This window comes from Rhyacophila brunnea, unplaced genomic scaffold (genome assembly GCF_057557595.1).
Source record: "Rhyacophila brunnea isolate RB1 unplaced genomic scaffold, BYU_Rbru_1.0 scaffold_7, whole genome shotgun sequence".
Classification (NCBI taxonomy): domain Eukaryota; kingdom Metazoa; phylum Arthropoda; class Insecta; order Trichoptera; family Rhyacophilidae; genus Rhyacophila; species Rhyacophila brunnea.
Window position 1 is genome coordinate 28,592,720 of NW_028233339.1, and position 13,912 is coordinate 28,606,631.

Sequence of the window (13,912 nt, forward strand, 5' to 3'; positions counted from 1 at the left end):
TCTGCTACCCAGCGTATTTCCTTACATACCTTATTTGGCATATTTTTTTCAACCCGAGTTGATCTATCGATACCCTAGTTTTATAGGGAAATAACTCAAAATACCTTGTTCCAAGATAATGGCTTTTGAAAATTTTGAACAAATTTTCATTTCGATGTTAAAGCCTTGATTTTTGAAGTAAATGCATTTATTTTTTATTTAGTTCAAATGAACTTAGCAATGCAAAATGAAATGTTACAGTTTAACAAATAATTAACTCAGACATTCCCGTTAATATTTGAATTAATGATTAATCCCAAAAACGGTTTTTTGAGTTTTTGACCCGTTGAATAGATTTTTTGATTTTTTTTTATTGAATTATGAAGATAGAACCGTTCTACATTGAATGGCATTATTAACTCAAAACCTTGAAATTTTGACTTGTTTCCCTATAGAACTAGGGTATCGCTATGGTCTTGTGACGTATTATTTTTTAGTATAGTGCTACTGAATAATGAAATTTTTCCAACGGTGGTCTGCCGATCTTCAGTTCGAAGCCGTGACACTCTGTATTATGTAACTGTTTTTTATGTTTTGGTAAAAAATATTTTTTACGTACCTAATAAATAATATTAACTGTAAATGCTTACGTAGAGAAATTTATCCCATATAAATTTCAAATAACAAATCAAAACTTGTTCATTTTTTCACGTCACATTTAATGAATAAACTAATTCATTGTCTACCGTAAATAAAACCGAATCGAAACTACGACTACACATACTAGCGAAAACTAATTACCTCAATAAATTGTCAGCTAATATGTAAACATGACATTTTGAGCTAAAATTATTTATTAAGCCATATGTATCATAAAAAAATACTCAAAGATATCTCAGCGAATGATTAATCTGTTGCTTTTTATTAACAGTGTTACCATCCTAAATAAACTAAAAATTAAATATTGAGAAATAACCTCAAAGAAAAAAGTAAATTAAGTACCATTTTTAAACCGCCAACCCAATACATATATTTTAAAAACCCCAAAGAAAATACATAATATTTAAAAATAAAAATCATAATTTTTTTTAAACCGAATGTGAATCGAACTCACGATGGTGGCGCTGCTTAAATATCGACCTATAGCGTCGTCGTTCCCAGGTAGGAATGCTGGGTCTGGCATGTGCACATATTGTTTTTCAATTTGTGTATGAGTCATAGTATGGACCTAATAGGCTGAACAAGTGGCTGATATCCATTTCTCGTAAGAAAAATCTCTTAATACAAACCTCCACTCTGTGGAGGCCCATATAATCTTATTAGGATCGGACATGGTCGAAAAAAATACTGTTTTATTGCACCGGATTTTTTTTATACGGGTGTCTCCAAACCTGTCAGTACCACAAACTTCCATGTATGTAAAACCATTACTGTTTGAAAGTAAGTTTCGTGGAAATGAAATGAAAGAAGTTCGAATTATCTAGGATTTTTCTAATGCGTATGCTTTTGATGTTATTCAAAATTATGTATTTTCAATTTTTATTAAATATATCTAAATTCTTGGGTATATCCAGTGTTTAATAATATAAAAAAACATAACATAACATGTTTTTTATGCAAAATTTGAACCCGCTCTCGTGGATTCAAAGTCAGACACGCTAGCACTACTCCTCCAGCATAGGGATAAAACGTAGAATGAAAAAAAATATTTTAAGTGGAATCCGTTTTCGATATTTATATATAGAACCGTTTCCTTTCGTGGAGTATTTATTTTCCTCTTGATACATTTTTTCCCCTAAATCGGGATGAATAAATTCACTGACGACTATTCGATTTCATGTAACGTAATATATTTCTGAAATCGATAGATAGCATATGGCGAGAGTATGGTGATATATTTCAACGCTGAATCTTTATGATTTTTTTTCATATATCACATTTTTAATACTTGTAATATTTATTTTTAAAGCACTGTACTCGAACCTTATGACGTAGTATTTTTATTAAAATATCGAAACATTCTACTCATTTAATATAAAAATATTTATAGGTGTATGAAAAATGAATCAAAATATCTCTGCTATCCTATACATAGTAATAGATAGTGGAATGTAGGTATATCCGAATTTTCTAGGTATTTTTTGCATTTATCTCTTTAAAATGACAATACAGAAATAATAAAATATTGCCTAGACGTATCACTGGTTACTGTAAAACAGGTTTATTTTGTAATTTATATTTCCATTAATTAATAGAATTGTATAGGTTCCGCTAGATTTTACAAAAAGTTTCAATGGTTTCACCAAATAAAAAAAGGTTGGTTATCACTGTAATCAACTATGCATAGGCTTCATAATTAGTTCGTTTTATATAACATCGCTATCGTTGTACAAGTACGAGAACTCTTACAGCTTTCTTTATGATAACAAGCTATTCTAATTGTATTCTAAACTTTGTATATGGGCTTAAAAATAGTTTCATCGTAAAACTCTCCTTGTTAATAATAAATTCACGATTAGTAGAATTTCTACAATAAATTTTACTACTTTTATATGATTTTAATTTTGATTTCAATAGAAAACTTAAGAGCAACTTACTTTATTGTCCAGACTGAAATCTTTATAATATTATTTTGTGTAGACAGTCGTGCAATAAATTATTTCGCGATGAAATATTTCATAAGACTAATAAATTGCACGGGCTTGAATAATTATTATACTGCTTCAAAAATAATTAAACCACGTTCTCGCACAAGGTCAAGTGCAACTTTTTTATGTATTATGAATCCCGTTAATGTATAAAATCCTTAACAATAACCTAAGGAATCTTGAATGCTGATGCAATATCACGATTCCTGATAATACACCTACATGATACGCTCATATGGTAATAAAACAACATTTTACCATGCAAAATATATTGTTGTGTTAGCTTTTGAGTTTCGTCGGCTTAAGTACGACAAAATTAGCCGTAACGATCCAAAGAGTATCACAAAATAAATCGTAAAAAACATCTCTTATGTTTAAGGAAACTCTGTGGCCAAGAATGAAAGGCAAAATAAAAAGTTTCAATTATACTCGCCATAGACACTCTTTGTTATATTTTTGTAAAGACTTTCATCGATACAAAAACGAAGGTTAGTAATCATTGTTTCAATCTATATTTTATGCACCTTAGCTTTGAAGTGTCTTTGTGTAGTACTAATGTAGATTTTGAAAGGGAACATAAGTTTTCCCGACCTTCGGTTGGGCCAATCCGCTGTTGCAACCTGGTTTCCAAGAGGTACAATCATTTAATTTTTGGCAAATTTACTTCCCCATACAGTAGAGAGAGAAAAATTCTTCTAAAATAGTGTCGACCGAACTAATATGAAACAGTATTAAAGTTTAAATCTTTCACACTCTAGTGCTTGCCATTTACAGCTTGGAAAATTTCTTCTTGAGACATGTCTAGCACTACTTTTAAGAGCGCTTTTCATACGATACGCTATGATATTTGCCATAAGGGTATTGAGATGCAACGGGTGGTAGAGAAAAAATATGTAGTAGTAAAAAAAATCGTTTTCATCTCGGACGTCTTTATTTTAATTTTAAATTAAGTAAGATATAACATTATACAATTAGCGTAGGTGTAAATTATGATTCTATTTGATTTTGTTATATTCGGATAAAAATGATTTTATCCGAATTGTGTATTCATTTTCCTGGCTCTAAAACTTCCCCCCCCCCACCTGGTACTAGTTTTAAAATTAGAAGAAAAATCAGATAAACGTAGTATAATAAATACTATCATAGTTAGTATTTGCCTATTTTCATAAATATGAAATGTATTTTATGTCGGTAAATACGATACAAAAATCTAGGTAAAAATGTATAATCTAAATTAAAGTGAGTTGTTTATTCATAATAGTAAATATTTCGTCGGTGTTTTGTAAAAAGGGCGAGTTAACCAAAATGCTACTTTACAGGAGGAGGATTTTTAACTTTTGACATTTATTTGTTTTTTACCTGTAGATGATTATAAATATTTAACAAGTTTATAATAAAGCTTAGAAAGAATACTGTCATTATAATAGGTGTTATAATATAATATTTTAAAAGGCCTAATATGTCACATTTGCTTTTTATTTCGTAATTTTAATTAATTTAATTTTAGTCGATTATCGTTTTTACGTACTTTTCTGTGGAGATAAAAATTTGCCGTTTTTACACAACAAAGCTAGTGGGGTACATATTGTATTTTCATTGAAAACTCGATTTCGCCAAAATAGTTGATTCGCCCTTTTTACAAAACACCGACGATATTATTGATAAACACTTCTGAAATCGTGAATCTTAAAATAATATATTTAATCAATTCTGATAAGAATTGAAAATATAGCTAAATTATTATGGTTTACTAAAACTTGATACATAACTTTCATCGCTACAAATATTTTTATCGTAAGAATCTTTTTAAAAATAATATTTGAAGCATAAAAATATCTCAAGCCATAATGGACCGTCAGTTCAAGTGAAAGGCACATAGTATTTTTTTTTTATATGAAGAATTGCCTTAACCTTTTTTATTTTACGAATTTTCTTAAAATGAATTCTGAAAAACTTTTCTTTGTTATTCGCATACATTACACGATGACTTTTCAATGAATTTAATTTGTTATATTCATTTACAAACTGTATTTATGTTTATTTCTGTAATATAAGTGCTTATGTGAAAATGTCAAATATTATCTTAGACATAATGTTGTATCGTCATCAAGCTGTTCTAGCGTTGCCAACTTAGTGTTTTTCTTGCCAGATCTATTATTTTTGAATATGTATTATTTTATGTCATTAAATCTAGCGTTTTTAAACCGCTTAAAACGTCTTAAAATAAAGCTAGAATATTACACAAGATTTACTCGAAAATCAATATACTGGTCTTATGTATTTTATATCTTACTAGAAAAAATACCAGGTGGCAGCTTCACTTGACAATCTTATATTGACTTGCTCACTGCATTCGGTGTGTTCAATATGCAGATATTATTATAGATGCTGCGTATGCGCATTGTCTTGCGCTGCGTTCATCAAATAAATGACGACACATATTTTATTCATATGTAAATATAATAATATAATTATTAATACAGTAAATGTGTGTCACATACTAAAATTATGACTAAAATTTCTTACCAGCATTATTAAAATTATTTGACCTATTTATAAGTTGTTTATAATGTTTATAAATGTGGAACAGTTTTTTTTTAAATAATGGTTTCTAGACACTTATTGAATTTTGAAAAAATCTAGTATTTTATTCAACCATCTGGTTTACTTTCTTACCCTATCTAGCATATTCTCGTAAATGAAAGTTGCCAATACTGGCTATTATAACCTCCGATGTGGAAAATTTGTAAAAATAGATTATATTATTTATATTCTACCTAATAGTTTAGTAAAATCCACACTAATAAACCATCACCATATTAGGTAAGGATACCTCTCTTAGTAACGTAATTATTACGTGAACGACTACATGAATCATATATATCCACAAAAGACAATAGTATAGATACCTATTAAGAGCGGCCCCATAAATAATTTGGCCCTCCAATGCGACGGTGAAGAAGCGGACCCGATTCCGAAATAGCTTTTGCCAACACTTAATTTATTTTGGAAATTTCTTGCATCATCTAATATTCGTCGCTAATATCATTTTGTAAAAGGTTATGTCGAAAACAAAGTGGCTCAAAGAGGGTTGAAAAGCGCTCGGTCCTGAGAGTTTTGACTAGTAAAGAGGGAGCCTTTTGAACTCTTTGTGTTTATAATACTTGATTATGATTCCAAATCGTTTTCAGTATAGTGAAATTAGTGACTGTAAAAAACTTAAAATGCTTTGTGTTGAACTCAATATATTCCTGCGTTGATTACAGGTAGAGGAAGGACAAATTCTTCTGGCATTGCTGCCACGATGAAGTCACTTTGAAATGGTGCTAGTGTCATTTGAAAGTAACGATACCAATATTTAAGTATCAAAATTTACAATTACGTCTCACGGCCTAACAATAGTGGGCTTTGAATTGTGAATGCGCTATGTCAAACTCTTGGTTTTTATTAGTAAATCAGTGAATGAAATGCCTTCAATTCATATATTATTCCAACTTGTTCTGAAACCATACTATGCAATATTTTTTTTACCATGTTTGATCCTAAAAAAAATCATATGTGCCTCCAAAGAGTGGAGGTTGTATTAACATATTGTTGTTTTTACAAGAAATTGATGTTCGCCACTTGCTTAACCTATTGGATACATTCTCTGGATCTAAACATACATTGAACAACAACATGTGAATTTGCCACACTCGGGATTTGAACCCGGGATGCACGAATTGTAATTGAATTTGGTGCCTTAATTTTTTTTTCTCTATATGGGTTTTATTTTGTCAGTTGCAAATCGCTATTTCTACTGCAGCACTTAGTAAGTACACAATTAAAATATGAGTAGCCTGACTTCCAGCAGAATTTGACACCATTCTACTTACTATTAACTGCGATTGTCAATTTAAATAATGCTAGGTCTTTGGATAAAATAAAAAGTGAAATAGTAATTACAAAGGCGTTTATTTATTGCAAACCGCTAGCGTGAAGCTGGCGACAAATGAATCTGCAATGATATTAATCGAACATAGTTTTATAAACACAGAAAATTACGAGTAGCGCAACGATGCTGGGTATAACATTATTTGATTTGAAGAAGGAAGACGGTACGTAGCAGCAAACGACTAGGGAAACCTTTACCAAGCATTAAATTTACCCGGGCAATTGATGGCATTGGCATAAATATCATCATCAGCCAGGCGTACACACTAATAAATGGTTACAGGAGGTTCATATTGAAAAAAATATCTATAATATACATTTTTAAATTTTTACGATGGTGAGAAGGGGCGAAGTTAACTAAATATCATTGATTTACCATGTTTACTATAAGTATACAAAATTTTATACAAAACCTGCACCTTTCATTTTAAATACCTAATCAATACGCACATAAGAATTTGAATATATACATTAAAAAAATAAACTTACAAATTTAAAAATATATGCTTATACGTTTTTTCGTAAACCCGATTATTATTAGTACTTACCTGCCTAACACCGAATTTTATAATTATTGTAAACGTGAAATGTAACTTTTTTAAGTCCTTTAAAATGCAACACGATTTTAACGTATTATTTTTTAATTTATTTATATATTATTAGATATTATTAAAAATATATATGTATTTAACTTATTTCAAATTGAAGAAATAAAAATGTTATATTCGTTTATATTTTCTAGAGAAAATTATTTTTAAACACATATTTATTATGTTAAAACTGTGTTTTTTTCAATCTTTGTTACCTTCGAAAGAACTTACCAAACAACATTTTATGACAAAAATATTCATAAAATTTGATACACTAATAAAAATCGGTTTCCCAAAAAATATACATTAATATAACTAAATATGTCTGAGAAGAATTCTGCAGTTTTTTGGACATATTGTCAGGCGCGGACCGGACAACCTGGAGAGACTGGTAGTTTTGGGTAGCCTCCAGGGAAAGCGAAGCAGAGGAAGAGCGTCTGCGCGACGGGGCGACCAAGTGAAAGAGCTGACTGGGGTCACCATCCATTCTGCCCTGAGAGAAGCGGAAGATCGAGAAGGATGGAAAGTTTTGGTCGCTCAAAGAATGGCGAAATTTAAATGTGGTCACGATCCTCAGCCATGAGTGCACGACCAGGAAGAGATACCTAAATATATAATATATATAATACAATATGTATAACTATAATATATATATACCTATATAACCAAAAATATACCTATAAAATTTTTGTAATTGTAACTTTATTTTTAAATTAAAAAAAAATATCATTTGAAATTAAAATTGTCTACAAAATATATTTACAGAGCCCATGTGATCACCTTAAGCTAAATTCATATAGGTTTGACACGTATATTATTTCTGATTTTTCGTAAGGAAATTGGAGTCTTTTATTCGAGAGTTTGGACACGGAAAGTAGATTCTATCTATACGATTTTAGTTTCTTAGTCTTCACAATCGTAGTGAAAAATTTAAAACCTCATTAGCAAATATTTATATTTTATTGAGATCAATATCTCAATTAATATTTCAGTCCAATACGTATAGAATATAATATATTAATAACTACAATTAATCGAGTGCACTGACCTTTGCATCACCAGGCCAATGCAATAATAATTAGTAGGTTTGAATCCATTTTGCGATTCCAGTACATTAAGAGGCTCCAATGTGCATTAGTCTACCAAATTTAATACACTATTCCCAAATGGTTGCATTAAATATCGCGACTGAATTTAAATGTAATTTAGTTCTCTTCATACACCATACGTAAACTCTAATGCAAAATGCTTTTAAAAATTATGTCTCGCTTAAAGGCAGACATGCGATAAATACGTACCTCAGCGGAGAGTCTAATGGCCTATCAAAGCCGTTATGGGTAATGGACTGAAATGTTTTTAGGAAAAATCTTGTCAATTATTCGTAGAACTAAAGAGAATAAGTCATAATGAAAATGTTATTTTAACCATTATATCTGCGTAGCTACCTAATATTTATCATTAATGTCATAATGGAAGTTTTAAATCCATTTACAAAATAATAGACGCCGATTAATAAAAATGTATTTATTTACATTGTTAGTCATGTCAATGTTTTCCTAACTGTGATACGTATGGCTTTATTGTGAATATACGGGTAAACATTTATTTTAACAGCTAACATAATTATAATAGTATATTTTTTTCCACGTATTATTATGCTAATAAGTAGTGGTAACTTCAACTAATGGTGAAGGTGGAGAAAACACGGGACTTCTAAATTGAGACTTCTGCGCAGGTTTAATATTATTAAAACAATAACATTATGGGTACATTTATAAAGATCGAACAAATAATTACACTACAAACACACGTATATATACAATCGTAAGAGATTGGTACAGGGCCAGGGCGCTACAAATTGATTTGTTTACACTTTGATTATTTATTTATCACTCAATTTAATAACTATTAGTAGATACTTTGTAACTTTGCCTTTGTAATACGATGTTTAGATAATATTGTCATTGTTTGCACACAAACTCTATATTGGCGGGATAAACTACTTAGATAGGCTACTTTCTTCGTTTGGGGTACGTTTGCAGCTACTGTTGAACAAGAACTGCTTGTCCACATGTTAAAATTTTGAACTAATAATCCCCTACACCAAAGCTAATCGCACTTCCGTTTTCAAATAAGGAACGCTGAAATGTATCATTTCATTTTACGCTCCCGTGGTGTACGTATCAGTTTACGTAATTTGAAGCTTTTTATAATAAAAATATATCTAAAACGATCAAGAGTGATGTTAGAATTATTATTGGTATTTTTTGTTTATTCCGAAGAAGAAAAGGAGTCGCATCTGAAAAGAGAGCATCTACATTATTTCAACACGCCTCTAGCACGCGTTGACGCCATGAGAGGTACGGCATTGAGAAGTCTACTGCAAGCGACTACAGCGATTTCCTATTTTCGCCGATTTTTTGTTATCGGACAGTAACTGTCATTTTTTATTATATTGATGGTGCATATTTTAGGGGCGGGGCCGGGATAGATCTTCTCTTATGGTTTTGATAAAAATTACCGTTATGCCGTATATTTTTTTCTAGATGCAATGAATATGAAACTTAAATACTTGAGAAAAGACGGGAAAAATTATCATTTTATATTATAATTGTTTTGACTTTGGTTCTTATTATTTTTAAGTTTTTCGGGTGGAGTTTAGACATTATTTATAGAGTAGGGTAGATTTGGTATTAGTAAATAGATACATAATACGCGTGTAAAGCATGAGAAAAATATTATCATTTTTTTAATCGGAAAAGTATGTACCTATTATGAATAAAATATATATCGCACAGATATGATTTGTACGAGAAATAAATGTATGCGTCTAGATATGAAGGATCTTTTTAAATTACGGTACGCCAATAAAATCTGTGTTTTTAAAAGGATGTTGTTTGGGAAATACTGCTCTATATGATAATGATAAATGGTAACTGATAATATAGTAATATTAAAAGATATTGTTTTTTTAATCTTTCATAATATAAAAATATTTCTTTTTGAAATAAAGATAAACGGTTTAACATACATAATCTATCAGTATAAAATTGCGGATATATTATTTAATGGATTACAATCCCTCTGGACTAGAATGCAAATGTAGATTACGGTAGGTGCCTAGTTGTGTTGACAGAATGTTTTTTCTGGTAGAATTATATTCGAATTCATTCTAATTCTTCTTGGATTAACTCAGTGGGATGCACACAACGGTTATTTAAAATTATAAAAATATATTAACGAATGTTATCTCCGTAGAATTTTCGCATAAGCAGGATGCGGATTAAATACCATTTATTGCCGAAAGTTGACACATTAATAACACTTTCTTTTTAATTTAGTGGTGCACATATTCCTTTGGCGATTTATAATAGAAGAGTCGAAGATAATTTAAGATAATCTTATTCGATTTGAAATAATTCATCGATGAAAATATCCATTCATAGTCATGTGTTTACTCAAATATGGTGAAAATAGAAGTTAGCCTTTTTTATTGAATTAAACTTATCGAATAATGAGTTTGTTTTATCATTATGCACTAAAATCACTTTTTTTCATTCACAGACATATTGCGCATAGAAAAAAAATTTCAAGGACGCGTGTCATACAGTAATGGTTCGGTCATACATGTGTGATAAGTGTATCATCATTAGTATAACAGGTTAAAAGTAAGTTTTACGTATGCAGCTCATCATGGTACACTTAATTCGTGCGCCGCAGTACGTGAAACATGAGTTCGTATAACAGTTTATCAAATGACGAGTTCTTCGTTGAACATTTCACTGTGGAATACATTTGTACGTATCTTACAAAATGCGGCGATAATTTTCAAATAGTACTGTTCCAATTAGATTAACCCTAACCTAATCTAACCTAGTAAAGATATCTCCACATGTTGTAGCATACCTACTTCATGGTGAAATGTTCAACGAAGAACTCGTCATTTGATTAAATGTTACACGAACTCATGTTTCACGTACTGCGGCGCACGAATAAGTGTCCTGCGGTGAACGGTTGCGTACAAATTTCCGGATACGAGTATAACAATATATAAAGAGACTATGTTGAACAATAAAACGATTTTCTTCCCTCGTAGTTCGATTATGATTGATTATCATTTGTTGGGCCAATATTGAGATTACATTAGTATGTGTCCACCGTACAGGACAATTATTGTAAAAATGTATTGTAAAAAACTTAAATATTGATAGCCAGTAGTAATTGCTTAGACTTAGATAATCGTTTATTTTTGTACTGAGAATTAAACCTCATAAAATAATTTATTGTCAAGGGCTTCTAATACAAAACAACGTCTTCCTTACATATTGGCGTGACATTTATTTACCTTCACATGAAACTGTATGTAAACAAAAAACAAATACATCATCAATATACCTACATAGTACATTGTAAGCATGAATATAATATATTGTATGTAGTACGTCAGAAGTAAAAGGTCGATTGTCAAATATTAAAACTTGTTTAGGAGACGGCAAAATGGAAAATAACTGTTTTAGTAAAATTTTAATTGTCAAACTATTTATTTTGTACAGATATCATGTTATAACTTTTATAGAAATTGATGAATTTCTTTGTTCTAAACATTTATTTTTTAAATCTATAAAATTTAACATTAAAATCGTTATAGGTATATAGCATAAAAAATAAAAATTAACACAAATTAAAAAAAATAACAAAAACAATAATAGAATATGTATTATAAGATATATAGATATTGTACAATATTGTACAATATTGTAAATGATATTATATTACAATATACTTTGTATGACAAGTAATGTACACATGTACTTATTCATAAAACCATTATTAATTAGTCCGTAATCTGCGAAAATGATAATAATGATTATATTATCGTACGCAAAGCACTTACCATTATTATCTGTTGAAATTAATTGCATACAAACTAATAAATAATATTTTATCGCTTTACTGTAATTTCACCAGCGTCAGTTAACGATTACTTTGTCTTTCAATATAATCAAAATGTTGTATAAAAACTGTGAAAGAATATAATATTGTAGATGCGTACAAAACGAAAGGGAGTCATCGGGTCTAGTTTGCCCTCAGGAATGAATAAATACAATATTAGGTCAATAGAACATTACTTCTTATTTTCTTCGCGACTCACGACTTGAATAATATGGTGGTAGATCATATTTCATCATCATCATCAGCCTGAACCTATCCACTGCTGGATGAAGGCCTCTTCAAGCTGCTTCCACTCCTCTCGGTACTGTGCATTGCGCTGCCACCTACTTTCGCAGAACTTTATCATTTCGTCGATCCAGCGGCCTCTAGGTCTACCTTGCGGACGTTTTGTACTTCTCGGATACCACTGGATGACTAGATTTGTCCAACGATTGTCTCTTCTTTGAGCTATGTGTCCAGCCCATCTCTCAACCCATGGAGATGGGCTGGACACATAGCTCGAAGAGATCATATTTAATGACCACTGAAATGTATTGATGTGCGCTTTCAATCTGGGCCAATATAACTAGCTAGAATTTGATATTATTTCTACTTAAAATCTAGTATTTTCGTTCGTTTTTCTCATAAACTTAACATTCTAAAATATCTCCTGTGGCGCCATTTTTTTAGATTAGATTAATATAATATAATGTTGGTAGGATATTACTGCTTTATATTATATCTATATGTAGAGTGTGTATATAGCTATACAATTTAAGTCACTCTTTAGTTAAATATGTTATTGATTGGATATTTTCTAGATCCTTAAATGACAACAGGTTGCAACAACTTGTAGATGAGCATTCGTAGTTATACCTATAGTAGTTAATTGCTAAATTCAAAGTGCGTATTATTTGTATACGGTAATTCAGAAGTCAGCTACATCAGCTAGGTTTTGTTACCTCTTCCCTCTCTCCATCGGAAATAAAATCAATAATAAATTATTATATTTTTTCAAAATAGAATACCATTTTTCTATGTGCCCACCTTAGAATATATATACAAACTTAAATAATATTTTACAAACAGGATTATTACTAAAAACGTGGTTATTCCTATAAAAAGACTTACCTATGACAGTAGACAGGATAACAAGTCCGAGAATAATTGCCTTTCCAACGACGTGTAAGAGTTTTACAGGTCCCTCGGTGGTGTAATTTTGCCCACCGGACGACCCGTTAGATGGCCAGGACCCATTAAGCAGCGACCAGGCGCCGAAATCAGACACCTCCGGCGACGAGTTCTCCCTCCCACCGTACAACCGCTCCCACAGAACCTCGACGTCGTCCGCCATCTGACGACGCCTATCTCGCGACGTCCGAAGCTTTCACATTTTGCGATCGACGTATTAGCGGATATCCGGTGTGTGCCGTTATCGTCTGTTCTTTTTTCGCATGCTACTATTACGGCTACTTCCCTGAATGTTTTTTTCTATTCACTTTGGCATGTAATTAATTATTGGATAGATGAACGATTTTTAAAGAGCCCGATAAGGCTGAACCTTCAAACGACTTGAACACATTTGGCTTTTAGCTTTAACTGGATTTATTTTATTTTACTTAAAGTAAGTATTTTTTTAACGTATTCATCAAAAATTAATGTATTATGGAATGTTTTTTCTCAAAAATACTGTTTACATTTTAGTAGACAATATTTTTCTTCAATAATTCGTCTTGTCGACCACTACATTCTTTTAAATTTCACTATTTTATTTTATAATATTTATAAAACAATTATTTCACATACTTTTATTATACTTTAACATTTTTT

The 13,912-nt window shown here is 30.6% G+C and overlaps 1 protein-coding gene across 1 annotated transcript in view; it reads right to left on the bottom strand.

Moving 5' to 3' along the window:
* LOC147064693 (5-hydroxytryptamine receptor-like) overlaps positions 1-13,546 on the bottom strand; it is a 359,129-nt gene extending 345,583 nt beyond the window's left edge. Inside the window, exon 1 of the mRNA XM_085958117.1 lies at positions 13,214-13,546. Coding sequence (XP_085814243.1) covers positions 13,214-13,436 — 223 coding nt within the window. The 5' untranslated portion in view covers positions 13,437-13,546. The remainder of the gene's footprint in view (positions 1-13,213) is intronic.
* Positions 13,547-13,912: the final 366 nt, after the last annotated feature.